A 13342-nucleotide genomic window follows, 5' to 3' on the forward strand; every position below is an offset into this window, starting at 1 on the left:
AGTATCATTGGTTGTCAGTTATTTAACATGCAGTTTTACCAACAAACTTGCAATACGTGTTTTATAGTTAACCACGTTATATCATTCTCTTATTTTTCCACCTGTGCCCCAGACATAAATTAGATAGAAATTATTGTTAAAAGAGTGTAATAATATGTATATATATTATTTTTGACAGCTTGAAAAATGTGTAGATGAAGCTATAAGAAAACATGATCTTCACGCATTGCAACAGTTTTTGCAAACAGATTTTTCTGATGATATGTCCCATAAATGCAGCAAGCAGTTTCTCAGCAAATTAGACAAGCTTATATGCCAGGTGATGAAATTCTTTTTGGAACTATATAAATTAAGATAGGAATTTATATCAAATACAGTTTAAAATAGTTTTAACTTTTAAAATTATTCATAGCATTATAAATGCAACATCAAACCTTGCAGATGAAAAACATGCAGTACATATTTATGATTACTAGGTGGCAGTGATTGACTGATTATGTGCTATTAAGTTGGCATTGACTCATACAATCAAATAGATTTCTCCAAGACAATCGGTCTCTAACATGGTCCTTGAGGTCTTCCAACAGTATGCCCATTTTTGCTGTTGCTGAATCTTTCCACTTTGTTGCTGGACATCTTCTCATTCCTTCCAACTTTCAAAGCATTATAGACCTTTCAAGGGAGTTAGGTTTTACACAAATGTGTCCAAAGTATGGTCATTGGAGCCCAATCATTTGAGTTTTAAATGAGAACTTTAAGCTAATTTGTTTGATCTATTTGTTTTCTTGGCTATTCGTGGTATCCTCGGGGTTTTTCTCCAGCCACAAATGTCACAAATGTCAATATTCTGCTCCTTCAATATCCTTAAGTGGTTAGTGGCTTTCAGTTAGTTAAGTAGCTTACCCAGTCAATATTGCTTAATTTCAAAAAGCTAAACAGATTAAGACTTACTTAACACTTAAATTGGAGAATAGTTTAATGAAAAGAAGGAATAGGGGTGACATAGCAGTGTTCCAATAGCTCAGGGGTTGCCACAAAGAACAGGGAGTCAGGTTACTCTCCAAAACTCTTGAGGGCAGGACAAGAACCAATGGGTAGAAACTAATCAAGGAGAGAAGCAACCTAGAACTAAGGAGAAATTTCCTGACAGTTGGAACAATTAATCAATGACTTGCCTCCAGAAGTTGTGAATTCTCAACATTAGAAGTGTTTAAGAAGAGATTGGACAACCATTTGTCTGAAATGGTATAGGGTTTCCTGCCTGAGCAGGGGGTTGGACTAGAAGACCTCCAAGGTCCCTTCCAACTCTGTTATTGTGTTCTATTCTGACCCACCAGGAAAACTCAGGGCTGTGCAAATTCTTTTAAAGGTATGTTTTGCAGAAGTGTATATAGTGCATCTCTTCCCAAGTCATTAAAGCAGATACATTTTTACTGATCTGAACAATTCCTAACATTATTCCAGCAAAGCAGGATGAAGGGAAAATAAATACAGGTAGTCCTTGACTTATGACCACGATTGAGCCCAAAATGTCTGTTACTAAGTGAGACGTATGTTAAATGAGCCAGTTGCCAAGTGACTGAATTTTGATCACATGACCCTGGGGGTGTTGCAACAGTCATAAGTGTGAAAAAATGGTCATAAGTCACTTTTTTCAGAGCCATTGCAACTTTGATCAGTAAACGAATTGTGGTTAGTCAAGGACTTACATGTATTCCCCCTCTGTTCACATTCCCTGTGCCTTTTTCATTCCTTTTTTTTTGCTTTTTGTAAAGATGGTGCTCTGAAAACAGGATAGTTTTATTATAGCAGTCTATAATGTGATTTTGATAGTCACAAAATTTCAAAACTCACATACAGTTATACAGTTTAGGCATTCCTTGTTAAATTGTATTTTTAATAAATTCCCTGACACAATCTCTGCATGGTACAAATTTAAACAACAACTTTCTGCAGATTTGATAGCAAACTTTCTATTGATGTGCAGGCATATATTTATTTGAAAAACTTGTTAAAATAGTATATAATTGCTGTAGAATTCAGATGCCACATTTTGTTATTGTATTGTATTTTTGCATCAAAACTGAAACAAGTCTTGATTTTCTTTATGTGCACTTTTTAAAAATTTCAGCAACTTGACAGTGAAGAAGTTAACAATGTTTCCACTTTGTTGAATACTCTTCAGAACCATGGCAGAAATATTAACATATTAGGTGAAGTTGGATTTCCAGCCATGATTGAATATGGTCTTATTCAAAAGATAAGTATATAATATTGGAAAATAATTCTAAGACTAATTACAATAGATAACAGGTCTGCATAGGTTTGTTATCTGCATTTGTTTGACTGCTTAATGGTTTAACATTATTGTTAATGTTATTCTGCAATTATTTTTTGTAGAAATGAACGTATAGCCATAGTAATTGTACAATTTTTATTTTCTTTTTGTACATGGTTAATTGGTTTGAAAAGGCCAAAGAGATTTTGAAAAAAAAAGACTGTGAATGTAATGAGGCATTTACTACTCTCTTTGAAGATTTCTTTGATGTCCTAATGGTAAATATATCCCATATATATTCTTTCACAAATTATGTGATAAATTTAATATTCACATTACTTTGAAAAGCTTTTTTCATATTTGGCTTTATTTTTCCTCATTGATATGCCTAGAATAAGATGGACTAAGATTAACAATTTAAAGTATGTATTTAATTTCAATTCTTACCATATGCAGATGATGATTATAACACTTAGGAATTCATTTTACATTAATCTCAAAAAGAATAGGTCCTATTTATGTATATCCAAAAGAATGCATTATTTATTATTTTTTGAAAAACTTTCTGAAACAGTGTGGCATGTGCTACCCAGGACTAGAGTATAATAGTTATTTTCTGTGTGCAGAGCAATTTTAATATATTGTTTATTTTAATTGTAGATAGTACATGATACCAACAGTGAAGGTATGTCTGAAAATCAATTATGACACAATGATTTTTTAATTTAAATGCACCTATTTTATCTTGAATTTTCATTTATACCAATGATCGTGAATGCCTCTGAAGTTTAATTATATGATTCTGTAAATAATGCCTTATATTTTCATCTAGGTAAAATTCAAACACTTGAAAATTTCCTATTGCGAATAAGCGCTCTTTCTGCTGATAAGAGAATTAGTATTTATATTCAGCAGGAGGTAAGAATTCTTTTTAAAATTATCTTTCTTGGCTTTTAAACTTTGAATTAGCTATCTTGCTATGTTTTAATTGCAATATTAATTTTCTGTGTTTCAGATATTTGAATAGGATATTAGATACATTTATCTAGCACTCAAGCTTCACTTCTAAATGTTAGGAAAAGAGGAAATCTATTTTTTTAAAACCCTACTGTGTTGATTTAAATTAACCATACAGATATATTCATTCAGTAATGTACTTTATTTACCTATTTGTACCTTTCTATAATTTCTAGTATCTAAATATTCATCTTTCTGAACACCTGTGTACTATATAGGTAGTTCTCGACATACGACCAGTCACTTAACAATTATTTGAAGTTATGACAGACTTGAAAAAAGTTACTTGTGACACATCCTTGAAGTTATGATTGTTACATCACCTCAGCAATCCCATGATTGCATTTCAGGCACTTGGCAAGCAAGCTTGTATTTAGCACCAGTTACAGTGACCCACAGTCACATGATCACAATCCAGCAAAAAAACTCCTCTTGGTTAAATTGGATATGGACTTATGATCCTATGAGTTGCTTAATGACCATAGTTATTCGCTTAACAACCATCGTAAAAATTGTCATAAAATCAACTCTGGTCACATGATGACTGAACTTACGAACCCATGATTTACGACCAAAATTCCAGGCTCAATTGTGGTTGTAAGTTAAAGACTAGCTGTACATAATTTGAAACTTTGTATTTGTATTTTATCACGTATCGCTCAACACCATGAGTCATTTATAAAAATAAGAAAAGTGGGATAAAAAGAAACAAAACAATGCTATTGCATTAGATGCATCTATTTACTTGTCCAATACCTATGGCTGCCCAACTGCAAAGTAGTTTAAGGTAATAAACAAAAAGTTTAATAAGCAGATCATAATAACAAGAAAGAAACAAAAAGACAAAACCATCATACACAGGGAAGACAAAAATTATATTCCGCTGCAGTAACTTCACAGTATTACTCTGGGCAAGTGTCTGGAAGAGCCAACTTTTAAGGCCTTCTGAATGATAGCAGACTTGGGATCACATGGACCTCAAGAGAAATCCTGTCCCAGATGGCAGGCATGACAACAGAGATGGTATGCCTATAATATGTCATTGTTTTGTCAATTGAAACTCAGAGCACACTGAGCTTTCGTGATCTTAAACAGTGTCCAGAAACAATGAAAGAAAGGTGGCCTCCAAATATCTACGTCCTGAGCAACAAAGAACTCTACAGATACTTTCAGCACCTTGAATTACACTTGGAAACCAACTGGCAGTCAGTGCAACTTGCAGATAAAGATGTCTCATACAGGTGTACCAAATGTGCCCATAACTATTTGCGCTGTTGCATTATATACTAGCTGTAGTTTCTATGTGGTCTTGAGGGCAGTTCTAAATAAAGGGTGTTAACAGTAATCCAAATAACAGAGCCTAAGTGATAGTGATAGTGAGAAGGTCCTCCCTGTCCAGGAAAGCCCAACTTATAGAGAAGTTAACTTTGTGAAGATCCTTCTAACCATTACTACTACCGCTTTGAGCAGAACTACAGGGCTGGGAGGACTTTCAAAACATAGGTTACATGTAGAGAAATGTAGTGCTATCCAGAAACTAAAGCTGGAGAGTCCCTGGAAAACCCTGCACTCTCCATTCCTCAGCCCTACTAGGATTGAGCCTCAGGCTGTTTCTTCCCATCCAGACCTCAACACTCAACCTCTTGACACTATGACAGAATCTTGATGGCATCACTTGGTAAAGCCAGAGGCCAAGATATACAACTGGGTGTTATCAGTACAGGTAGTCCTTGACTTACGATCACAATTGAGCCCAACATTTCTGTTGCAAAGTGAGACATTTGTTAAGTGGGTTTTAGCCCCATTTTATGACTTTTCTTGTTACAGTTGTTAAATAAATCACTGCAGTTGATAAGTTGATAACCTGGTTGTTCAGAGAATCTGGCTTCCCCATTGACTTTGCTTATTGGAAGGTCGGTGATCACATGACCTCGGGACACTGTAACCATCATAAATATGAGTCAGTTGCCAAGCATCTGAATTTTGATCATGTGATCATGGGTCATAACTATGAAAAACGGTCATGTCACATTTTTCAATGCCTTTGGAACTTTGAATGGTCACTAAATGAACTGTTGTAAGTCAATGACTACCTGTATATTGATTATACCTAACCTCAGACAGTTGGAGGTCGACACTGAGATATGTCTCTTGTAAATATTAAATAGAGGTAAGAATGTTGAGCCCTGAGAAACCCCGCAGAGCAAAACCTTAGGCTTGATACTACCTCCTGCTCAGTGGTGGGATTAAAAAATTTTTACTACCAGTTCTGTGGGTGTGGCAGGAGAAGGATACTGTAAAATCTCCAGTCAGAGGTGGTATTTGCTGGTTCTCCGAACTACTCAAAATTTCCGCTACCGATTCTCTGCTGAATACCACCTCTGCTCCTGCTCAGCATTGATTCTGGTAACCATTGATTTCAATTCCACGGTTTATTTTTCAATACATTTGTTTAGATCAGGGGTGTCCAACCTTGGCAACTTTAAGACTTGTGGACTTCAACTCCCAGAATTCCTCAGCCAGCTTTGCTGGCTGAGGAATTCTGGGAGTTGAAGTCCACAAGTCTTAAAGTTGCCAAGGTTGGACACCCCTGGTTTAGATGGTAATTGTGATTGTGTTAAAAATTACTTCCCTTGTAAGGGAAGGTCTTCCCTTCGCTCCATTGATTGCTTTTATTGTGCTAGGAAATATAATTGCATGTAGCACAGCTAACTCTTGAAAAGCACAGTAATTAAAACTAAAACCTCCTTCATTACATTATGTAGGTATTTAAAGGTGTTTTGAGCATTACACTGAGTTTTTAAAATATGCTTAATATTCAATTACCTGTTTTTATTATCTTTAGGCAGTAAGAAAACTGAACACCATGCTTACTGCTATGCCTCGAGATATTAGAAAGAAAACAATTTCTACAAAGGAAATGCTACAAGTCATGTAATTAACTTTAATATAATGTTCACATTTAACTTTAATATATACCCTGGATCTCTTGTGGAAACTTAAAATTTTGTTAGGATGATGTTGAGATAATTTCACTTATGTTTAAGCAAAATTTGTTCAAAGTTAAATGTTTTTAAAGTTAATCTTAAATAGCTGATGTAAATATGATATTGTTCTGTTCATTATTAATAATGTGCAGTATTTTGAATTAGCCACAACTTATACACAGTTTAAATTGATTTATGGCTATCCCATTGCACTTTCCAAAATCACCTTCTCATAGATGGAACACAGATTGCATTTGGGGAGTCTTCTTCAAATTTTCATCTTGCTTCAGATGATACTTTAAAAATGGAATATTTGTATTATAATATTGTGTCAGCAAGACCACTGGTAACTTTTGACTCTGTGAATAAGATAGACGGTTTATCAATTTAAATGTCTCCTTCAGGCAAAAGAGCTTGAATAGCTAGATGTTGTAAGAATATTTCTGTAATCCCTATAGATTAATTGACACAATCCAATAATAGACAGGAATTCCTTTCCTGAAGAAATAGAACTTATAAACATTTTTAATGATTTGTCCCCTATGGAACAAAATCATACCATAGCTAAATTGTCCTGGTTAAGAGAAAAGTTGATTAATAAATGCATACAGTTTATCTATAACTTCAATCCTCCTAACCTTAAAAGCTCTAAAAAGGAGAGATCGGTCCATGTGAAGAAGCAAATATAAAATAAGGGAGACGTAGAGAGATAAATCCAATAATCAATTAAATATATAAACTATTGAAAATAATAATTATAAAATCATATCAATAGCTATTATCAAACATTTCTATTTGTTCCTTTTTTTATAAAATCAAAAGTTAAGGACAAATCATTATTAACAAAAACTATACGTGCAAATAAGTTTGGATACATGCTTTTTAAGAAATAATTCTTAAAAACGTAACAATGCTTCATGCCTAGATTGTTCTTAGTTCTGGGCATCATCTGGAAATTTAGATTGGAAATACTAAACCCTCTGAGAACTGGTTGGTGTTCAATCTGATGACATTCAAGAAGTTAAAGATCAGACTGCACTTTCAGGCTTTGGGCAGGGTAATGGTTGAGTCCCTATTGGGTGGAGTTTGGGGTTTATATGTTTTCTTCAAACTGCTTCTGGTCTGTTATTTGTCTTTTGACTTTATTTTACTTTCAGTTGTAAGTTGTCCAGAGTCAACGGGTTAAATGCATTAAGCAGACATAATTTTATAATATATGTCATGTTTAAAAATCCAGTCAAACTGAATCATGGTATTTATTTGACAGGAATGATATGGGGAAAAGAATTTTGGATGCTGGGGGTAAGCACAGATTATGATTTCAACATATGTATTAATGTTATTCAGAGCTGTTTAAATCTAAGTTTTATTTTACAGGTTTTCTATAGCTTCCACGCCATACATAAAACAATCTTTTCATAGGGCCAGTAGAGACATTATTTCGCTCATTATATTCCACCCAATCATTAATACATCAGCGTGAGCTGTGGTGGTGCAGTGGTTAGAATAAAGTTCTGTAGGCTACTTCTGCTGATTGCTGGCTGCCTGCAATTTGGCAGTTTGAATCTCACCAGGCTCAAGGTTGACTCAGCCTTCCATCCTTCCGAGGTTGGTAAAATGAGGACCCAGATTGTTGGGGGGCAATAGACTGACTCTGTAAACTGCTTAGAAAGAGCTGTAAAGCTCTGTGAAGCAGTATATAAGTCTAAATAATGTTATTGCTATTCTCAGTTTGTTGGTTTACTTATTTGTTTTTCCCTGACATGTCAATTCTGTTCTATAACTGCTTTGTTTTGACTACAGTACATAGTATTTAAATGCAGCACCTAACTTCAAGTTAAGTCAGAGTGTTGAAAGAAATTGTGTTTTAAGCTAGTGATTGTGTTTGGAATTTTAAGAGCAGATGGCGGACCATTTCATAAAATAGCTTTTCTAAGGATATTTTCAAATAAGGAACTGAAGAATAGCCAGCCACCATTTTTATGTAGATCCTGAAGGAGCCTTGAAAATGCAGGTGGTACTGGCCTATAAGCTAGCTTCCCATTTTGTTAGATGCAAAAGAATGTTTAAAAAATTCAAATAGAATGGTAGAGATTCTTATGGGTGCTAAGAAACGTGTCCACAAATATATTCATTCCTATGAATACTACATTGAGTACTTTAGATATATGCAACGAATTATATGTATTGTTTGTGAATGTGTATATGTGGTTAATTTTCAGGCAGTAATATTTACTTACTATCAAAATGTTTTATGGTAATGCTCCTGCCATATATATTATAGACTATGATCTCCAAGTTGCCATTACTGAAGCATTATGCAGAATGACGTCAGAAAAACAAAGAAGAGAGCTGGCAATCCAGTGGTTTCCAATGGATTTTGTCAGCAGTGCATTTAAACAAATTAAAGATTCTGAGTTTGAAACAGTAAGTCAAATTCAAATACTGGTTCTTTCAAAATAGGAAAATTGTCAAAGGGCTTATACTATTTTTCTCTTTAAACAGGACTGCAGGAAGTTCCTTAACCAAGTTAATGCCATGCTTGGAGACAAAAGAAGGTATGCATAACATTAACCAAATACAGATTTCTAATGACAGAATATACACCCTAAATAGACACGGCTTTTCATAAGTTAAAAAAATGAGTCATTCTTTGGCATTTTTATTCATGTTTGCCAACATCAGCAATCCAGATGTAGCATTAGCTGTTAATGAAACAATTAGTACATCCAGTTAAATTTTATCTCATTAGTATTTTGAGGGTCTGTCCTATTGTATGGCAAAGGCTTGGATAAAACCAATTACATAATAAGTAGTATTCCAGATATCTTATGGAGGGAAAATCTTGGGTGATTTTATCAGTAGTATATGTTTTAACTTTTTTCCCCAAAGAAAAGGGTGGATGGAAATGGGAGTTCTATTTTTCTGAGTAGAGATGAAGAATGAAGTGATTAAATTGCTTTTATTATGAAAACACTGTACTGTTTTACAGGGTATTTACCTATCCTTGTTTATCAGCTGCCCTTGGTAAACATGAGGTTAGTTCTTTTCTTTTGACTATATTTCACAATATATTATATGAAACTTCGTGATGCTTTATTTGAATTCAGGAATTTTGCATCTGACTGGTAATAATTCAAAGAGTTTTGATTTAGAAATGGGAACAGAATGTTATTAAACTAATATTAGAACTAGTCATTTGAATGCAGACATCAGCACAACATAGAGGGCCTGTTCAGACATAACCTATTTTAGGATAGAAATTAGCTACTTAGCTAAACTGAGAATGGCAATTAACTTCATATCCTTTCTCACCTCCTTTTAAATCCTGGCCTTTGTGCCTTTGCTTTATGCTTTATGTTCTGGCCTTGTGCTTTAACTTGAGTTTGAAACCAGTGTTAAATCACAGCTCCTATTTTCAAACATAAAACTGAAGTTTAAATACTAAAATAAAGCACTGAAGCTGTTCTACAAGAAGAGTGAATACACTATGATCAACTTACCCTTGGCATGATAACCCATAATTATTACAATGAGAACATTACAAAATGCTATAAAAGATTTATAATGGTTCTTTTTTAAAAATCTGATTCTATTATAGCTACAGATGCCAGCAGATGAAAACCTTGAAGAATGTTGGATTGACTTTAACGTTGGTAGTAAAAGTATATCCTTTTATGTTGCTGCAGATGATGAAGTAGGTTAAGTTTTCTTTATTGAATCCAACTTTTTTAGATTGTAGCAACCTTTTTAGTTATCAGAATAATTTATTGTGAAAATCAAATGTTAAAATAGCTCCTTCCTTCCTTCCTTCCTTCCTTCCTTCCTTCCTTCCTTCCTTCCTTCCTTCCTTCCTTCCTTCCTTCCTTCCTTCCTTCCTTCCTTCCTTCCTTCCTTCCTTCCTTCCTTCTATGCTACAACTTGCTAGTTAAGTTTTAATATGATCATATTTAAAACATAAAAAAGAATCCATGGTTTTTAAAGTATACATAGTAAAGAATATCAACCTATTTCTCAGTGGGTTTTCTTTGGAGATGCATACTTCCTTTCAAATTAAATAATTATTAAGTTTATAATACATTATACATATATGCTCCCTCTCTTCCTGATGAAGATCAGTCCCTTTCCATTGCTGTTGCTTAGGCATTCCATTATACAGCAATCATCTTACCAGCATGACATCTATGATCTAAGTTTTATTGTTGATGATTCCTTGATGGGTGATCCAGTGGGTTTTTCATGTATATGATGAACCTGTTCTATTTTGTTCAAGTCATGGTAACCACTGACAGCATATTTAGGATTTGATTTTCAGGGTTGGGCAGAACGAACTAAAATGACTGATCTAATACTTAGCACAGTGTCATGAGGAGATAATTGGCTGCTAAGAGTGAATATTTAAGCAGCTTTCCCAATTTGTAAGGTTGGAATGGAAATTAGAATACATTTTTCAGGCAAATACATTCTAATGGTCTTTTGATACCTCTGGAAGTGTTTTCTGCTTAGTTTGGCTGGTGTTATTAAAGTCCTCCTAAAGTGTCCATATTGCTGACAATGGGATCTAGATAGTCTCCAAAAGATTTATTTTTCCCTGATCAGTGGTGGGATTCAATTTTTTTTACTACCGGTTCTGTGGGCGTGGCTTGGTGGGCATGGCAGGGGAAGGATACTATAAAATCTCCAGTCAGAGGTGGTATTTGCCGGTTTTCCGAACTAGTCAAAATTTCTACTACCGGTTCTCCAGAACTAGTCAGAACCTGCTGAATACCACCTCTGTCCCTGATGTTAAGTACCACATATCAACTTTGGAATTTTTTTTTCATTCTATTGGCATGCCAGAGCACTTACTAGTGACTATTTAATTTGATCTCACATACTGCCATGTCATTGTGATTAATCTACTTAGCTGTTTAATTCCATCTTAATACTTACTGCTTATAACATGAAAAAGCCTTTGATTCACAGGCAAAACATTATTCCTTTTCAAAACCAACTGTTTGCTCATCTAAGGTCCATATTATCTGGGAATAAAAAAGAGGGATGAAGAACAGTTTCATAACTGTTGTTATTTTAATCTGTAACATTGTGTATACATAAAAAAATATATCCTATGTTTAGCTAAACTTTCCTTTGGGAAAGTTATTATCAAATCCACATTCTTGTTTTGATCTGCTGGGAAAGAAAACCTGTACCAGAGACAAAAGTTAATATCATTAACACAAACTACTGACAAACAGTTGGCATCCTGAAGAACTATAATTTGGAAATACTACACTAAATCTTCAGCTGTAATCTATAACAGTAAACAATACTTTTTTCATACATTTAACTTCTAGGGTCAACAGTGGGAAACTGTGTGCATACCAGAAGAAGATGTTAGGACCTACATAATTGAAGGTATTTTTTTATTTTAATGTATTTCTTATTTTCAGAATGTTAAGGATAAGTATGATATTCAAAATTGCTATTTCTATTTCAGAAAAAAAACTTTTATTATTTTATTGATATGTTTTTAATGTTTGCAAAGCAAATATGTTATTTCCAAATAAACAATTAAAGAATATGTTTTATTTCTGTGTAGAAAAAGAAAAAGAGAAATTGTTAATGGTACATCTAAACAACCCAATGTCAGTTGGTGCCCAGGAAGGGGAGAAAATAATCTTGCATTTCGATTCTGCATTGGAAATTATGGATGCAGTAAGAAAAGTTTATGAAGCAACAAAATGTCAGGTAATATCTTTTTCTCTTGTGGAATAAAAATGATTAACAACTGTTTATATTTGTAGTTGGTTGTACTTATCTCTATCTACACAGTTGAAGATAGCATAATTTCAGCAGTTATTGCCTGAATCACAGCCATAAAATAAAGAAAGAATGAGATATACATTTGATCACATTTTAAAACCAATAAATCATATAATATTCCTGCGCTTTGAATTACCATATCAAATAATAAGTCATCAATACTTTTCATCTAGAGAGCCAGTTTAGTGTTATGCTTAAGACATCAGACTAAAAACTGGGGAGATTGTGAGTTTTAGTCCTGCCTTAGGCACAAGGCCAGCTAGGTGATCTAAGATTTCAGATCTAAGGTTTCAGAATCTTTAAGATCTAAAAATTCTGAAATCTTCTTTAAAAAAATTGCAGGGATATGTCCAGGTAGTTGACAGGAGTCAACGCTGACTTAAAGGTGTACATGTGTGTGTACATGCACACACACTCTTCACATCTAGTTGTTAAAAAAAAATACTGAATTGCAGTGTTACTTTCAAGTAAGGTTAAAATGAAAGAATTGAAAAAATATTTTGTAAATGTTTGCAATAAGGAGGATTTGTTTCCCAAGTGAAAGAGAAAGCAACAAAACCAATTGAATCACATTTTTATCATAATATGTCATGTTATGACATAAAGTAGAAGAAATATGAACTTTTTATGTAATGCCTTTTTTGCCTATATATATTGCTTCAGGTGTTTACAAGGAAGAATACTGTGTCAGTTGCAAAAACAACAGTACATGTAGTTTTTGATGAAAGTGGATCACAGGTAAATATTTAAGTTACAATGATAAATATTGAGTACATGTGTTCAGTCTGGGCTATACATATGGAATGCAAATTTTGAAGCTACAGATGGTATACAGTAGATTTTATTATTTTTTGTCAACGTGCCTTTCATAAAAACCTCCCATTAATTTAGAAAATTAATCCTACCCTATTCAGCAAACAATCGGATCCCAGTATGTAGGATTTCTCTGTTAGAACAGTGAAGTTAATTTTTAACAATTGGAAATTACAGGCTGATTATTCTGAACCATGATACTTCTGCGCATTATTATACTAATGTCATATGAAATTAATGGGGAATTTTAGAATAAAAGGAGAAAGGTACCAGGCAAGCTGATGGGAGGTTTATGTAGCCCACTTACCACCCTTCCTCTCTCTTTGCTGCCATCCACTGGTCAGTAAGTCAAACAGTTGACCAGTCATCCAATAGTTTTTTGATCTAAAAAAAAAAATCAGACAATTACCAGTATCGTAGGGGGGGAAATGTATTGCATGGG

The 13342-nt window shown here is 33.9% G+C and overlaps 1 protein-coding gene across 1 annotated transcript in view; it reads left to right on the forward strand.

Moving 5' to 3' along the window:
* The first annotated feature begins 2451 nt into the window (after positions 1–2451).
* Positions 2452–13342, forward strand: part of SYCP2 (synaptonemal complex protein 2) — a 53464-nt gene continuing 42573 nt past the window's right edge. The window contains exons 1-12 of the mRNA XM_087959028.1: positions 2452–2556; positions 2939–2963; positions 3111–3196; positions 6141–6229; positions 7550–7584; positions 8567–8709; positions 8788–8840; positions 9275–9320; positions 9884–9979; positions 11619–11679; positions 11864–12012; positions 12751–12825. Of these exons, the coding sequence (XP_087815154.1) occupies positions 2452–2556; positions 2939–2963; positions 3111–3196; positions 6141–6229; positions 7550–7584; positions 8567–8709; positions 8788–8840; positions 9275–9320; positions 9884–9979; positions 11619–11679; positions 11864–12012; positions 12751–12825 (963 nt within the window). The remainder of the gene's footprint in view (positions 2557–2938; positions 2964–3110; positions 3197–6140; positions 6230–7549; positions 7585–8566; positions 8710–8787; positions 8841–9274; positions 9321–9883; positions 9980–11618; positions 11680–11863; positions 12013–12750; positions 12826–13342) is intronic.

The sequence above is a fragment of the Notechis scutatus genome, chromosome 3, assembly GCF_049901735.1.
Source record: "Notechis scutatus isolate UNSWTSFEM ecotype Mainland chromosome 3, rNotScu1.2, whole genome shotgun sequence".
NCBI classification, from domain to species: Eukaryota; Metazoa; Chordata; class Lepidosauria; order Squamata; family Elapidae; genus Notechis; species Notechis scutatus.